Here is an 18,240-nt window from a genome sequence, read left to right as displayed (position 1 = left end):
CCTGGTTCACACTGATTATGTATCCCTATTCCCAGGTTCATATGGGTTTCACAAAAGTGGTAAACATCTGAGACATGCAGCACTGCTCACTCCCACATTGAAGCTGAGTGGGGTGATATAACTGGAATACTGTTGCTAGATGGACATTCATCATAATTTGTTATTTCGCAGATGAATATTCTTAAAGGGATTTAAAATAAACTTCCTAGAACTGCCATTTTGCTTCAGCCAGGCTCCTTTAATGTATTTTAACCCTAATACATGCTAAGAGCCATTTCATGGATGTTACAGATGACAGGGATTATTCGTCCCAATGACCACCTACGTGGACAGTTGGGTAGAGCGCCTGCCCAGAGAGCGGAAGGTCGGTGGTTTCACGCCCATCCGCGTGAAACCAAAAGATGTTATGGTACTTGTTTTTAACCTGCATGGCGCTAGGCTAGTTAAAACTGCATCATTGGGTCTCGGTGGGATGGCACCTTTATAAACTGCATTACTACTGACTATCACTGTAATATTAAGTCTTTTTTAAGTGTATGAGATGTTTTACAGATGTAGTTGTTCGTGTGATTAGCGAGAAAACCATGAATGTTTCTTCGGCCTCCGAAAACGGGTATATATGTTGTATATTTGCACTGTTGTTGTTTTTTTTGTTTTTTTTTCAACAAAAGGTAAGTACAAGGTAAGATTTTTCAGTATGCTTCTAAATGGGGAAAGGGTCAGACATTGCACGGTTGAGACAGTTGTCTTTGTGTCTGGGGTGTGTGGGGGGGGGAGTTTATGGCAGTATTGCGGCCAACACGGCGGTAGTGGGTGCGAGGAAGCTATGCCCGATATTTTAGAAGAACTGATTTTAACTTTAAAATTTTAATTATAGAACATTGAGATGGTGTGAATGTTGTCCAAACTGCACGAAATTGCTTAAAATGCAATCAAATGTATAAAAAAAAAAACCCCAGACCCTCCTAGAGTTTTCCTGCTCACATCCGTGATTACACACAGACACACATCAGAGAGCATATATACACACACCATCACACATTAAAAGACAACATCACACCTCGCTAAACAGATACGTACGATACTCTTGAACGCAACGTTTCACCCCATTTCACCTCAACTGCATGTGAGTGAGTGCTTTGAACTGTCTTCCAGTTATATCACGGCGTGTCATCTTACTGCAGAGTGGTCCAGATCTCAGACATTTAACACTTTAGTGAAACCCACGCGCGTACGGGTATACGGACAAACCAAGAAACAATCGGGGGGAATCCGAATTCGAACCCACGATCATAGGTTTTGGGAGTGCCCAAGGGACGCAACTCTGCACGACCAAATTCGGCGCCTCTAACGACAGGGAGTCCCTCAAAAAGTCCCAGGCTGATAGTGTGACGTCATATCCAGATAACACACTTGCGCATTGGACTATCTGGACCAGAGTGAATTACTAATAGCAGTGATGTATTACTGGAAAACGAATGCCCATGTGATATGGGGTATTCCAGAGACGGCTGCATTTCGTCGTCACGGCGAAGGCTTGGTTTACCTAGGCACGAGTATCCCCATGGGGATTCGTGGCAGAACATTCCCCGTAACGGCTTGTCGTAAGAACCGATCCCTGAGGATCGGCTGGAATAATGTGTCTCGTGGAGCTAATGTGCAGGGCCCACTTGCACAAAATGATCTTAGCACTACGACTGTGTTATAGTATGGGCGTAACGCTCCTAGCTATAAGATCGCTTTGCTCAAGTGGGCCCAGTGTCCTAGTATTGAATGGGTAACCCCTTCGCTGAGGTGGCCACATCTTTCTAAAACCACACACACACACACACACACACACACACACACACACACACACACACACACACATATTTACTCACTCATTCCGTATTTACTGTCGACCCACAAAGCTCTTTATTTCTTGTTATACATTGGTATAATTGAATTTTCAGACAGAGGTGGGATGTGTAGGAACAGATCGTATCTGTATGGCGACAAGGTAGTCTAGTCTTCAAAGACAATAGCTTAGTGGATTTGCGTTCCTTAGCCATGCCAGGATCCGCAGAACGTGGGTTCGAATCCACGATTCATCAGGACCATATCCGAGTTTTACCAGTTGGGCAACCTTCTTCACTTTGGACATTCCTTCGACTTTACTTCGATCAGGCAGTGATAAAACAGAAATACTTGTCAATGCAGCATTACGCTTGCTCGCTCGCTCACTCACTCACTCACTCATACCTATGTAAATGCAGGAATAGTAGAATGCAATAAAGGGTCCTGGGAAAATATACCTTCACACAGACGTGATTAACTTGCACCGAGATATGGCTGCAAATACATTCTATTGATGAAAACATTTTTTTCAATTAGGGCACAAACAACATGAATTTCGCGTACCTCCCATAGGGATACTATTACCAGTATTTGCAATGCCGAAATCCATTGTGTAGATGCTTTGATATTCTTTCCTTTGCAGAAGTCGATAAAATTTATTTTACTTTAAGCGTTATTTTATTGAACCAGCAGAGAGCTAATTCCATTTCCTTTAGGTCTATCGTCTGGTGGGAATCCGGAAAAAATACATTTTTGACGTTCAGCATCGTCACCCGCTTGGCAATCTAAGTGTGACATACACCGGCAGCCTAGCTGCTTCATGAATAATGCCTGTAAATACATGGCGTTACATATGTACATACACCACCATGGAGTGCTATGCGGGTCACTATCTGGCGCTTTACACACGCGGTCGCTTCTACCCGAGGGATACACACGCCTCACCTGACGTGACACATTGTCACCTGGTGCTATACACAGTTCAATTGACGTTATAACGTCATCATTGTGTTGCTACAAACGCTGCCACCTGACGTTATATAGATCATTATCTGGTGTTACACGCCCTCGCCTGACGTTTTGCAGATCACTATATGGTGTTACACGCCCTCGCCTGACGTTATACAGATCACTCTCTGGCCCTGCACGCCCTCGCCTGACGTTATACAGAGCACTCTCTGGTGTTACACGCCCTCGCCTGACGTTATACAGAGCACTCTCTGGTGATGCACGCCCTCACCTGACGTTATACAGAGCACTCTCTGGCCCTGCACGCCCTCGCCTGACGTTATACAGATCACTCTCTGGTGCTGCACGCCCTCGCCTGACGTTATACAGATCACTCTCTGGTGATGCACGCCCTCGCCTGACGTTATACAGATCATCATCTGGTGCTGCACGCCCTCGCCTGACGTTATACAGATCACTCTCTGGTGCTGCACGCCCTCGCCTGACGTTATACAGATCACTCTCTGGTGATGCACGCCCACGCCTGACGTTATACAGATCATCATCTGGTGCTGCACGCCCTCGCCTGACGTTATACAGAGCACTATATGGTGTTACACGCCCTCGCCTGACGTTATACAGATCACTCTCTGGTGCTGCACGCCCTCACCTGACGTTATACAGATCATCATCTGGTGCTGCACACGTCGTCACCTGACGTAAACACGCCATCATCTTGTGCCACTTAAGGCGCTGCCTGACACTATACGAGCCTTCATCTGGCGCTACTCACGCCGTCACTGACGCTTTACACAATCCTGCGTTGATCACGCAATCACCTGATGTTTTACACGACATCACTTGGCGTATGTTATACGCACCATAACTATAAAACGGCGTTAAACCCAACACACTCACGCCATCATCTGTATCATCACGCCATCGTTTTGCTACGTATCACGCCATCACACAACGTCATGCACGACATCATCCGCAACCATACACACTTACACCATCGTAAGTAGGCTACCAGCTGGGCCCTCAGACTAAAAACATGTTAGAAAAACAACAAAAAACAAACGCAAATAAAAACCGCTGTCATCGCGCCTATCGATTTGCACAGACACGTACCCTTCCATGGTAACAGAGAACCCATATATGAAAAGCTTGTTGATCTTTCTCATCACGTATTTAACCATTTTTAATTGTTTTTCGGTCACAGGCATAAGCAGGACCCACTCTTGATCGCCTCCCTTGACACCACTCCCAAGTCTCTTTAGAAACGACTACTAAATTATTCACTGCATATAGTCCAAACTTGAAGGAAGGTCTTTCTTCGCAGTAGAAACTGGCAGTGTGTTTATTGTTGCAGTACAGTGCCAGAATCAATACCAACCACAATACCACCTCGCGGTGCTCCGGTTAAGCAGAGCGTGGTATTCAACCGGCCCGAACACACTGAAACACATGTTCCTTGTTTACCAAGTAAGCTCGATACGGTTTATTTGTCTTTATGTTTCCGCTGTCATAACTCTATCCAACTGCATGGAATGCGCTAATACGTTAGGCTGTCCAAAGCATTCTTCTATTCACATTTTAAAAACTGGTCACTGCTGCGTCGTGGAGCCATTTGTTCATGTTGTTGTGTTGTAATTCGGGAGTATTGACACAGAGCGTCATAAATATATTTCAATACTCGTGCTACAAAGACAGCTATAACGCTTTGTAACATTTGCATGGCGAAACAGCTTTGTAATGGCGTGGTATCTTCATAAACTAGAGATCCAGACTATGGGGCATTGTTGGTGTTGTAGTGTGCGGAACGTCTTAAAACGTCAGCTGTTGAGCAACACCAGTCCTCTATTCAATAGGACCGGGTGGGCGGAGGTTTTCAAATCTCTTTCAACAGTGTTTCAGTTGATCCGACATGTTTGATCAATATTTCACCTTACGTTGATCCTGGTATTGTTCAAACCTGTTAATAAAACTATTTATCTTCTCCCAATTCTAACTTTCATCTCGGACCTCCACCGTATATAGTATTAGATTAGACTATATAGTATACTGTGTTTGAGTGGGGTATCAAAGTTAAACTGCGGCATTGTATCTCAGTTGGCTAGCAGTAGAAAACTGTCGTAAGTCTGACTCGTACATGCAGCCATACACGCACGCACTCAAGTTCATGCACGTGGCTATGTAAGTGCGTTAAGCCCCATTTCGCTGTTCTGGGTGGATCGCACCTAAGGATGACAACAGAGTTTACATAATGAGAAACTACCCTCGAGCAAAAATGAATGACAGTTCCAGCAAAGTTAATGTACGTCATTCAAAACCCATAGTTTATATTTTAACTCAGTTTAATGATGTACATTGATCTAGTACTTACTTATTACCCTGGTAACAGGGAGGCACTGTCTTCAAACAAATTAGTCATAACCATGATACAAACGGCACCAACTGCGTCAAGATCTGGACTGAAAATCGGCTCAATATGACAGAACACAGTTGTCTTTTAAATAGGGTTCATGTTTCGTCAACGTATGATACAATATCCTTGAGTGGTATTTAGAAGCTGTAAAGACTGTGAACTTAGCATTGACTTATTGATCCAACTTCTTTTTTATGTTCTATCAATACTGATATAATTCATGACGTTTGAGAACAGATGTGAGTACCGTTATCGACCACTTGCTTGAAAAGGTACGAGCTTGTGTACCGACACGTCGCATTGAAAGAATATCATAAAAAAAGGACCAATTATGCATGTTCTTAATCCATATGAGAGAATAGAGTTAAAGAGCGACTGTGCTCTGTGGGAGAGTTCACATGACGTTGCAATTGATGCTACGCATGGAATTGAGATATTAGCTCTATGGCGAGTAGTTTCTTCTTAGTACGTCATAAAATGTGGGTTAGCAGACTAAATTGAGACAAGTCTAAATACGGTTTTATTGACAAGAATCAAAATTGTAACAAGTGTCAATTCGGCCGGGAATAGTCCTCCTTTAACTGATGACTATACATTTGGCATTATACATTATTGCGTCTTTGTAAGCTGTTTCGTGTGATTGTATTCTGTAGATAAAAGCGACAAAAGCCTTTCTATCTTCCTAAGAAATATCTGCTAAAAGCGGAGTCGTTTGTACGAATCCAACTATATTATGACGAGGTGTTTATGAATCACTAACAAATAGTGATGATACCAGGTGTTCGCGAAAAGTTTTGCGTATGCTGCTCTATCGGTGACACCCTTCACAAACACATGCAAAAGTACGTCAGTATTCACCACAAAAGCATGGGAACATGTATGGTGCAAGTCAAATAGGGAATTGCATCAGACATCGTTTTTCTTACTGATGCGTCAAATTTGGAAATGTGCTCCACATGTCTACCATAACACTTTTGGAAAGCTTTAGCGAGGCCTTGAAAGTTGCAATCCTGATTGCACAACTTTTGAGCAAGGTTCGTAGATGGAACTCCGTTCATCCGGACATGAAACTTGAATCTCACACCATGAATTGTTGTCAGGACTGGGGTGAATGAGTGAGTGAATATAGTTTTACGCGTATAACAATATTACAGCTGGAACACGGCACCTGATATCCATGTAGGGTTTCGAACTCGAGTCGCCTTGTAACGAGCGAACGCCACAACCACCAGGGCCTACTTGCACAAAGCGATCTTAGCGCTAAGATGATTGTAACTCCCATACGTTAACATAGGCTTACGATAGTCTTAGCACTAAGATCGCTTTGTGCATGTGGGCCCAGGTTAAAGTTCCCACTGGGGTAAATATACGACCACACAAAAAGCGTCAGATGATCATGAAAAGATTTATTCAGAAAACAAAGACTGCTGAAAGTACACACTTGAGTATTAAAAAATGACAAGCGTCAAGATCCGTTTGTTGGTTGTACCTGCTGATGTGAGTCAGCATCCCTGTTTGGCGTAAAGTACCATAGTCCTAAAACTGAAGACCAGATTGTCCCTCTACTGGAGAGACCACACCCAAATGTGGCCCGGGGGAACGACAGATCATACTGGTCAAGAAAAAGTCTTACTAGAGCCACTTCCACAAAGTGATCTCAGCGCTAAGATTATCGTAACTCCCATACTTTAACATAGGCTTGGGATAGTCTTAGCGCTAAGATCGCTTTGTGCAAGTGGGCCCTGGTCAGCTAATGAACTTCCTATTTCGAACTCTACATTCAGCTGATACTACTAAAAAAAACCGGAAACCAATTTACCAGGATTTTTCTGCGGTACATTCTCTCACCGGACAACGGTAATATATCCCCAGAATATATAACTTCGATACAAGACGTTTTAAGTTTCGCACATAGAACCGAAAACACGACAAATTCTCAAAAAGGTCACAACAAATTGATTTTTTGATTGTAGTAATGGCTCCCTGTTTTAAAAAAAAGAGTAAACAACTCCTGCTGCAGTTTTTTGGATAAAGTACATAAACATTATCTCGACAAGGTGTTTAAAATAGAGAAATTATTATTTTTCATCTTTACATAGAGTCAACCCTTGATTAAACACATTCAGGGATGTACGTTTGAGATGCATATGTTAAGCAAACGAAATTTTGACTTCTGATTCATGGTTACACCAAAACTGAAAGAGTACAATTTGTCATCTATGCCTTCCATTTGGCCAAAAGGAACAGAAAGAACTTTTAAATGGTGTACATAAATTCAAACTGATACCCCTGGAGTCTTATTTCTGTAGCAAGGTGTGTGGGTCGTAAGTTCTCACACCTACACCTAGCTGTTCACTATTAAATAACTTCCGAACCTTGATCCGCGTTGTGTGACTTCGATGTAAATGGAGCGAAATGAAATATTTAGAAAAAGTAATAAATAGCGTTGCTGTGGTCCTTGTCGACGTCTATGTCATCATTTGCACAAATTCTGAAAAATAAAGTGGATAGTTTAGTAATATGAATCGTTTAGCGTATTATACGTTCAGTGAATTGTCAATAGCCCGGAAACACGTCTTATAATATATATGTTTTCTCAAACAAAAGCCACAACGCGACCGCTTCATTTATTTATTGCAGTGTTTCTTCGAATACCGATTCCAAAGTAAGGATATCTACTTCGTCATTGAAATGGTTGAATCTGATTGGAAGTCAAATTCTTAAAAAACGGGGAAATAATATGTCGATAAATATTGACCATACAAAATCACCATCGAAATTATCGTTGTTATAAAGGAAAGATATCGTGATATTAATCAATACGAGTGAATAATAATAATAATAATAATAATATTATCATTCATTCATTCACTGTGTATGAGTGCTCTGTGTGCTGCAAATGAAACTTATAGTCAGTGATATTGTTAAAACACGTTTAGAAGCAGGATACTTGTAGCAGTGCTCAAGTGATTGAGTGAGTGAGTCAAAAATGCGGCAATATTTCAGCCATGTCGTGACGAGAGCAATGCTTAAATCATTTACTACAGGCACAAAACCATCACAGAATCCGTATTCGGGGCTCATAACCATGCATACGAATGTGTGTGTGAACCAGTGGTTGATAGCATGAGCACCAACACACGCTGTACGGGAACATTGACACACAATCAGCCCGGCTATATATTGTTACCGCCAGTTTTAAATCGGCGTTTATGACAAGAATTCCTATTCTGACCCAAATCCCCGCAGTTTCTCTCACATAAATCTATCCCATCTGTTGAAACCACGTCACATATGTCACTTCCGCGTGGACAGTTTGACAATATGTGTGCAAATACTTCTAAGTCGCCCTTTTGCACGCAGGTCCTGTACGTTTTCCATTTGGTGCCGTCATACCAAGGAGACTATTTAAACCGAAACTTGGATTCGAACACAGGGGTGTTTCCATCGGCTTGTCAATAGTACAAAAAACAAGAGCACACGTTATTGACCCGCTCGTTCAGTGTTGAAGACTGAATCCCTGCTATGAACCGAAGAGAATCCATCGCTAATAGCTTTATTGTCAAATCCTCAAAGACCGTATATCAACGATGTCAGACGCCTGTAAAGACATTAAATATGACTAACACTCTATTTGACGGTTGAAAAGTATCTTGTAAAGTTATAAAGTATCTTGTAGATTTGCAACCGAAATCGGTTTGATTGGTCTGCTGTGCCCTAGTTTATGGTCGTTTATGGTCGTGGACTAAGCGTTTCCTTCCACCTGGGAGAGATCTGGCACCATCTATCATTGCTATCAATTCTCCCCGGATTTCCGAAATCCCAATTCCATATTGTTGTCAGAGCTATGATATGATATTAATGATAGTACTGCGGTAAGAGACTTCGAAAGTGATCATAATGCAATATGCGATTACTCGTGTGCCACGCTTCTTTTACACTGTAGAATGCCATGGATACACTGCCAAGAGTATACTTTCTTTTGCCTGGGAGTTTATATGACCACACTGGCATTCTCCGACAAACGAAACAAGACCCCAGAGAAAGTCAAATGAACCCAATCTGGGCCCCGTTCCACAAAGCGATCTTAGTGCTAAGTTGGTTGTAACTCCCATACTTTATCAAAGGCTTTACGATCAACGTGGCACTGAGATTGCTTTGTGGGACGGGGCCCAGATATCGACCGACAGTGAAATCCGAACGTTTCCATTAACAATGAGAACGCCCCGAGACATGATCCAGATCCGGATTAACAAGTTTCCAACGTTTGAGTGAGTGGTTATGGTTTTACCTCGCTTTTAGCAATATTCGGGCAATGTAACGCCGGGGGATTCCAGAAATGACTTTCACACATTGTACCCACGTGGTGAATTGAACCGGGTCTTTTCTGTGACGAGCGAACGTTTTAACCACTGGGCTACCTAATCGCCCCCGAATTTAGTATGGGTATGGTTTTACGCCGCTTTTAGCAATATTCCAGCAATATCACAGCAGGGGGCACCAGAAATGGGCTTCACACATTGTATCCAATTGGGGGAATCTAACCTGGGCCTTCGACGTGACGAGCGAACTCTTTAACCACTGGGCTACCACCTCCCCCCGCCCCCGGCCCCGCCCCCGTCCCCGCCCCCGAATTAAGATGTTGTTTCACGTCTGAGCCAGCAATATTCCTGCTGTATGACTGCGGTCTGTAAATAATCGAGTCTGGACCAGACAATCCAGTGATGGATATCATCAGCATGGATCCACGCAATTGGGTTACGATGACATGCGTCAACCAAGTTAGCGAGTCTCACCACCCGATCCCGTTAGTCGCCTTTTACGACAAGCATGTGTTGCTGAAGACCTTTTCTACCGGATCTTTACGAGTAGAAGAAATCATTGCTATCAAGAAACAGAAATCGCCCGGAAATAGGGTGTTCCGGTATTGGGAGGTCCGCCTGACGGGGTTTCAATGTACAAGTAACAGCAACGCATATTGCTTATTTTTCTCACCATTATAGTCAATCTTGCCATCCCCATCCAGATCAGCCTGTTTCACCATTTGTTTAACCTGGGATTCGGTGATGTCGGGGCAGGTTCCCGTCAAGACAGCCTTGAGTTCTTCGGCGGTGATTTTGCCGTCACCGTTCTTGTCGAATTGTTTAAACATCATCTTCATCCTGTCATCCTTCTTGAATTGTGAGTCCATCTTCAGCATTACGCTCATGAACGCAATGAACTCATTGATCTCGATGGTACCATTCCCTACAAACGAGGGGGTTTATATGTATGTGACAAACGACAGTGAGAGTGAGAGTGAATGAGTATGGTTTTACAAATGTATACATGATATAAAAGTAAGGGGACACTTTAAAATTAGAATTAAAATTAAAATTAAATAAAATAATATAAAATTAAGATTAAGATTAAATTAAAATTAAAATTAAAATTAAAATTATTCAGCTGTGCTGCTTTATAAAAGCAAACAAGTCACTGATTTAAATAATCTAGTGTGTTCTATATGTATCTTGTGCATGGTCGGTAGCACATCTTGACTGAACAAATATCAACTACCTCAAGTGTCTTTTGTTTTTGATACACAAAACCCACGCTCTAGCCATTTGTGAAAAGGCCGCTTAAGAGCGACCGTCAATGACTGAGCAAAGGGAAAGTTATAAACCTGAACACTCACTGTTGGTGTCGTTGTCATCTATAATCCTGGAAGCTCTTTCCCGAGAAATGGTTGTTTTCGAAAATGTCGACAACGCCGACGCCAATTCATCGGCGTCTATTTGGCCATCACCGTCACGGTCGAATTTCTTAAAGATTGCCGTGTATTCTGGAACAGGCAAGTCAAAATAAAACCCTGAACAAGTATTCTGCACAGGCCAAAGGGTTATATGTTATAGGGCGTCATGATATCAAGAACTGAGACACCAAGATTAACTAAAATTATAATTGAAAGCCCCCAGACACCCCCTCATTAGTCAAAGTTACTCTTGACTGACAGTAGCTGATGCAACGTACCTGCTTCCTGCTGTGAAGTAAGTCCGTTTGCCTGAAAAGAACAAAGTTTTTTTTATTGCTGGACCAGAATCAAACAACACGAAGCAACCGAATCACAGAAACAATTGCAAACAAAAGGATTAAGAAAGAAAAACAATACATGTTGAACAAGGTCAAAAGGTCAATGGTGTCTAGTGGAACAAGGTCAAAAGGTCAATAATGTTTAGTGGAACAAGGTCAGAGTGTCAAAGACGTTTAGTTCAGTAAGGTCAGATTAATAGTGCCGTTTAGTTGAACAAGGTCAGTGTCAGTGTCAATTACGTATACAGTCAAATTTTACACATTGTTTATCTGCATACAGAAATGATTCCTAATATGTCGCGTTTCTTATAGAAGTGAGTATATGGGAAGTGTTAAGCCTGTTTAGCGTAATGGAGGTCGGGCGTGTATAGTAGGTGTACATGATGTGTGCCTCATTGTATCGATTAAAGGCAGTCATCAGAGATTGCCACTTGGCTGAAAGTAAAACGTTTCGTACCACCAGGGACAGTCGCGCTCAACCCATCACTTGGCCGTGGTCACTAATCCAATTGATGGACGAACACTGGTTCTAACGCTGATGTAGTTTTTGGGTTGCAACTATATAGTATAGCAGGGAAATTTAAAATTGCCTTTCATAAATGCATAGGTTATTTCCCATGATACGCACATGTGCACATCTGGTCTTAATTGTGAGCCTCGAGGCGGAAACAAAGCTTAGTAAGTGTTGAGAAATCGATTGGAAATATCAGTGTGTAAGACTAAGACACTACACAGTCATCATTTCCGTATACAGCGAACTCGGAAATACTACTACTACTAATACTACTACTACTACTACTAATACTAATACTAATAATAATGATAGACAGACAGACAGACAGACAGATAGATAGATAGATAGATAGATAGATGGATAGGATTTATTCTCCTGAACCCAGTTAGGGCTAACCGCCACCCACCCCCACCCACCGAAGCTGGTCAACTACTGGGTTCCAAGAATTTTTTTTGGGTTCAACTCCCCAGCGCAGTCAGCCTCCCTCCGGTATACAAACCATCCATACTGGATTGGGCCGGAGAGGGGGAGGGGGGGGGGGGGGGGCGTACCAACTCAGGTCCGTGTTCGGTGCCTTAGGTTTGGTACCTCTCAATCTGTTGACTGACATTGGGAGAGTACCCGGGTTTGCAGCCCTTCTGACAATCTGGGTAATGCAGAAGGCTGCAGTGTTAGGGAGTCTTCACATTCTCCGAAAAGTTCTGGGTGGGTTCATCTTCCCGAGGCAAGAGAGTTAACTGACTTTAAAAGGAAACTGGACTTTTATAGTCAGTTAACTCACTTGCCTCGGGAAGATGGGGTGGGTTCGACTAGGCAGCGCTTCCTGGGAGAAGTCCCATTCCTTGTCTGGGCTGCGTTTAGAGGGGGCAAGGGCCCTGAGCTGAGCAAACTCTCTTTGCGGCATTGTTTATTTTAATCTGAACATAACAACATATAAAAATAAGAATACCGAACTGTGTTTTATCAAAGAACTTTAAAGATCACTAAGAGCTTGTTGTGCACCTACTTGATCTAGTTCCCTATCATTTCAAATCAAGCTGATAATTACTCCAGTCAAGTTTGGTCTAACTGCGTAATTGGGTTAGTTGTGTATACAATCTTATATTATGATAAAAAACAACTTTCTAATTGAATTTGTTTGTCAACCGATGCTTTCAAGGGGAAATAACTGCGATTGACGTTAAATCAAAAACAGAAGAAAGTGCTATTGCTGTTCGATTACATGAATATAGATGAGAATCAATCAATACCTCGTATTGAAATGTTTACTCAAAGTGCATAATATATGGTGCGCGGCCGTGCTTGGTTAACCAGCGGTTGCTTGGTGACTGCAAGTCATCTGTATGAAACGGCCTTGGATATAATTATACACTGGATCCATTGACCAGATATAATACGTGTTGTTATATATATGTGGTAAGGGCGATCGGCTGTTTATCAACAGCCCATACTCGGCTTAACTACTATCGCTTACAAAATGATGCTCTGCATGTTATTGTCCGAATGTATTATTTCCTGTCTCGGTCTGTGTGGTATATAGATTTGGTTGATTGCCGTTGTATGCACAAAACTCATGATCGTGTAAATATCTGATGATATCGACCCTGTGATGAGGCCACGGTAGGTGATACAATTGTTTAACGAAGCGTGACATAGAGTTAATCAACAAACACGCACGCACGCGCACACACACGCACGCACGCATATTCACATTCAACTAATATGAACAGAGAGAATGAGTGGCTGGTCATTTTGGTCAAGTCTGGATTTGGCACACCGGCTGTCGATTGGTTGATCCATGCCATCGATAGCACACAACTTGTCTGACCAAAGATGAAAACCTCTCGCTGTCAATTTAGTTCGCTCGCACGACAAGTGAGGGTCTATTTCTTTCTGACCCGAGGTCACCTTCCCGAGGCAAGGGAGTTAACTGACTCTAAAAGACCAGTTTCTACATTTTTACAGTCAGTTAACTCCCTTGTCTCGGGAAGCTATACCCGAGGTGTGCATGTCAGCCTAAAGCGTTCCGACTCCGACTGTGATTCGATCAAAGATCAAAGCCCTACCTACTTTCATGAATACCAACGGTGTGGGATAAGCTACACAACTGTAACTCGACAAAAACAAAAACAACAACAACAAAAAAACAACCAAAAAAACCAAACGTTGTGATCCCTGAAGGATATTGGCTAGCACGTATCGGAGGTCTCTCTTTCTCTCTCTAATGATAATAGTAATAATAATAATAATAAAAGCAGTAGTAGTAGTAGTAGTAGTAGTAGTAGTAGTAGTAGTAGTAGTAGTAGTAATAATAATAATAATAATAATAATTCATTTGTATCGCGCTTTTCCCGTGCTATAAATCATGCCCAATTTATTACCCCTGGCGGTGGGGTAGCCTAGTGGGTAAAGCGTGCGTTAGTCACGCCGAAGGCACGCGTTCGATTCAATGTGTGAAGCCCATTTCTGGTGCCCTCTACCGTCGTGTTGCTGGAAATGTTGCTAAAAGTGGCGTAAAACCATACCCTTACACTCACAGTCAATGGATACACTCGAATTTTATTCTCGACTCCCTTGGGAGTATACAACCCAAGCCGCTAAGTTTACCAGACAAATAACGAATTCATCCTGCCGTGTACACATTCGCGACTGGGCGAACAGAGGTATTTTCCGAACAAAGTCAGTTGCCTGAGGAAACACCATATGTAACATGTAATCAGTGTGGGTCAGGACCGAAGCCCAAGAAACTCGAAAATGTTTACCCATCGGCCCACTCCCCGTGACCAACGTTGCCTAACTTTGCCTGATTTGTCACCTGTGGACCACGTATATCGATGCCCAATGATCTAAAGGGATTCAAATTAACAAAAAATCACTTTATAATACCGAAAACTGTTTTCTTAATATACGTTTTCGAGAAGAATCGCGTCTGTGATCAGATAAGAACAGCGAGTCTTGGTCGGCGGAGGGATGGCCCAGTGGATAAAGCGTTCGTCCAAGCACTAAGGATGATTTCCCAATATGGTGCCAATGCATGAAATCCATTTCTGGTTGCCCTCCGTCATGAAGTTTGGACTATAGCTTAATCTTAGCTTAAGCCCCAACTTACTCACTCGAAGTCCCGGAGAACTTTGAAATTGCATTGAGTTATCCATAGTGCATCTGATGACTCTACGGGACTATACATCGTTTTAATGAGATATCAGGCTACATGGATCGAGTTGAAGAGAATACATTTTATGTAAAGTGTAGTTTACGAATATTGCGACAGTTTTATTGAACTAAATGTAAATCTCGCTGTCCGTTCCACGTTTGATTGCAAACATGCCATACAATACATTGATGGAGTAGCACCATATTGTCAGCTACTAGTAGCTGTACTTAGTTGCAGCTAGTAGTCAGTAGCTCATTACTACTATCACTACCGGGACTATGTGGCGACGACATGCGACGACACGTTCGCTAACTCTCCCAATGACCACTGTAGTATTTTCCGTCGATTTCTACATCTATGATTAACTAGAAAATAACAGAATATCTTTTAAGAAAACACGTTTCTTCACTACCTTAATAACGTATCCAAAACACATACAGTAAACTACGGTTATAACGAACTCAAAGGGACCACTAATTTTAGTTCGTTGTATAACTACATAACTACAGCAAATAGTCGGGACAAAAAAGTAAGTTCGTTATATCCGTCAGTTCGTTATAAGCGTGTTCGTTATAACCGTAGTTTACTGTACATTATTTTATCAAAATAAAATTCGATTCGGCGTAAAAGGCAAAGTAGCCTTGGAAAGTAAATGACGGGATCAGTGGAAATCAAATGACACTAGGGAGTATCCGCGAAAGCGGTAGCGTGACCTGTCCTATCCGTAGCACCACTTACAGAAAAGTAAGGATTCAAAACAACCGCTTTGGGGAATACGATGATTTCGTTATGGATCTGAAATTCTAATTCAAACTTCTTCAGAAGCAGTTCCAGGGTGTACGCAACCAACAAGGATGACTTCGTATCATTACAATGTACATCTACATCCTCGTCTGGTGCCCATTGCGCTTTGTATTTAATAAGTTTCAACATTAGGGAGTAGCATATGGACCAGCGGATTATAATGAGAAACGAATGGGGGGAGCGACCGCAATCGTATCTGGCATATATTGACTATATGTCGTAGTGATATGTTAAACACTCATTGAATACCCCCTAAGGAATGACAGAAGGCGTTTAGAGAATCGAATGCTCCCTTAGTAATGACGAAAACCATATCCCTTAAACTGTTTGTGATTCTGAATGGAATGTAGTATTAATATCTTAGCTATACGAATTAGCGATAATATGCCTGTTTAAGCAACAGGACAAAAGCAATTTGTACTAATTACGCATAATGTATCAACGGGAGGCAATACATTCTGTATTCAAGGACAAAGTGTTCGTCACATCATATCGCTGGAACCAAAGTATTCAGGCGTGGACCGTTTGGAAGTAATTAGGGCTGACTTAAGTATGTCTGTAATTATAAGCTATTTTCTCAATTGACTCATGAGTTCAAATCGCAACAATTGAACTGAAAGGAATATGCAGCTGTACAAAATAATCTCAAACCTCTAAAACGATGTATACCCTGTTTTGTATCAGTGTTAAAACAACTTTGTCAAAATGATAAATGCGAAAAAATGTTTCAAGTTGATGATTTTAACACTGCAATTGTTCTTTTAACATCAAAGTATGAAAAGATAAATTGTTAAACGAAAAAGTAGGATAAATATGGATGAAAGTTATGATGTAGATTTTAGATCGAAAAGCCAACTCACCATGTTGCTTGAGTTGTGCGCGCGGCGTGCAAGTAGGGTGACTGAAGCTAGACTGGTTGAATTCTGCTCACACCGACACTGACGCGCCTCTCAGCAATACACATCCATTATGGATGCTCGGTGTCAATACATCGCCGCAATGCGACATGCGCAGTAGAGAATTAATTGCTCCTACTTTCATAGAGGGTGGAAACCTAAATGGTTTATGTTATTTCAATGCAAGAGAATTGGAGTCATATTTCTCATATTGATTATTTGGATGTTCTCGTATTTAATTTGCTGTAACATTTTAATGGTAACATTGACGTAATAGTAGGATGTATCGCGGGGCGCCTATAGAATTAAGTGTATTAAAAAAATCAAACAAACGCTTCGTTACAGCGCTGAAAATGTATAGTTTTTTTTTACATAAATCAATAGGGGTCTTCTGATAACATTCCCCATAACTTGTGGTAGACAAAAATTGACGAAGAAAAAAACGGATGAATGATTCAGCTTCTCTGAGCTAAATGGCGCTCTAATATACAATGGAATATTCAGGAGCCATAAATGAACCCATCTAATGCTATTGTTCTTTTGACATTCATGTGCAGGCGAATATACAAACATTATCACAATGGCACTCATCTCTACAACTGAATATGATATTTTCAGAATGAAGTCAAATATCTGTATTTAGCAAATGAACAATTGTACATTGTACGCCTCATTTTATCCCGATATCAAACATAGCGGCACTGATACTAGACCCTCGACGCGTCATTTCTTACTTTTCAAACAACAAACTGCATTGTAGCGTAAAACAATACAAGGTATGAATTTAACTCGTTAATGGAAAAAGATAGTTGAATTTGTTTTCTCATTGTTTGTCGCAACAGGGTATGTAGAAATCGATACTGTCCCGCCCTCTGGCTGCCTTGCTTGGTCTTGTCGAACACGGTGCATGATCCACTGGGATGGGGATGCTGGGTCCGACTAAACTGTTCGGTTCAGATGCTGCTGCGTTATCTTGTTACCAGCAAACGACTTCAACCAATACCGTGCTTGTAACTAACGTACGAGTTATAACTTGTAAGTGTGATATGAACTTTGTAAGTTGAAGCTTCTTTAATGGCCATGAATGTTTCAGTAATGATGGGTAGACACGACAGATGAAGGAGATGAGGAGATGCACCAGCCACGCGATCAATACAGTTTACAGTACACTTGAGTATTTGAGGTAGCGAGGGAGGACGCCTGCTAGGCATAAGTGTCTGAACGAGAGCTTCAACATCATTGTGTATTATATACTGTGTAAATGAAGCGTATTAAACTACAGGCATGGGAATGCGGGACACCCGCGGGCCGAACAGTCATAGGTACTGGGTTCAGATACGTACACCACCTCAGTTTAGAGTTATCTCCCCCTGCAGTCATAATCCCATGTATGTCAAGTTATGCAAGTCAGGGGAGAATGAATGGTTGCAGGCTCGAATGATCGTTTGCAAGCGTATATAGGTAAATCATATGCAAACCAATTAATTTGGAAATTCTATTTTTCTGATTGAGTGATCCAGCCTCCATTATATTCTCATCACAATTGAAATATGTAATTGTAATTATACCACTTAAAAGAGTTGTGAGATAA

The 18,240-nt window shown here is 41.8% G+C and overlaps 1 protein-coding gene across 1 annotated transcript; it reads right to left on the bottom strand.

The window, feature by feature from the left end:
* Positions 1 to 6,601: 6,601 nt before the first annotated feature.
* On the bottom strand, positions 6,602 to 16,755 carry LOC139442365 (uncharacterized). The gene is made up of 5 exons (XM_071223167.1): positions 16,614 to 16,755; positions 11,222 to 11,252; positions 10,887 to 11,033; positions 10,208 to 10,459; positions 6,602 to 7,703 (listed from the first exon to the last, which is right to left on the bottom strand). Exons 1-5 carry the CDS (start codon positions 16,614 to 16,616, stop codon positions 7,681 to 7,683), a joined length of 456 nt encoding a protein of 151 aa, XP_071079268.1. The 5' UTR covers positions 16,617 to 16,755; the 3' UTR covers positions 6,602 to 7,680.
* Positions 16,756 to 18,240: the final 1,485 nt, after the last annotated feature.

This window comes from Haliotis cracherodii, unplaced genomic scaffold (assembly GCF_022045235.1).
Source record: "Haliotis cracherodii isolate W230 unplaced genomic scaffold, xgHalCrac1.p SCAF_5, whole genome shotgun sequence".
Taxonomy (NCBI): Eukaryota; Metazoa; Mollusca; class Gastropoda; order Lepetellida; family Haliotidae; genus Haliotis; species Haliotis cracherodii.
Note: the sequence above shows the minus strand (reverse complement) of the source record. Positions and strands in the feature narration are given on the sequence as shown.

Bases quoted from the DNA above. Each gene is read 5' to 3' on its own strand.
- LOC139442365 (XM_071223167.1), bottom strand. The intron at 10,460-10,886 runs GTGAGTGTTCAG...CCTCGTTTGTAG, and splicing joins AGATGACAACGACACCAACA to GGAATGGTACCATCGAGATC. The intron at 7,704-10,207 runs GTGAGAAAAATA...TTTATTTTTCAG, and splicing joins TGGCAAGATTGACTATAATG to AATTTGTGCAAATGATGACA.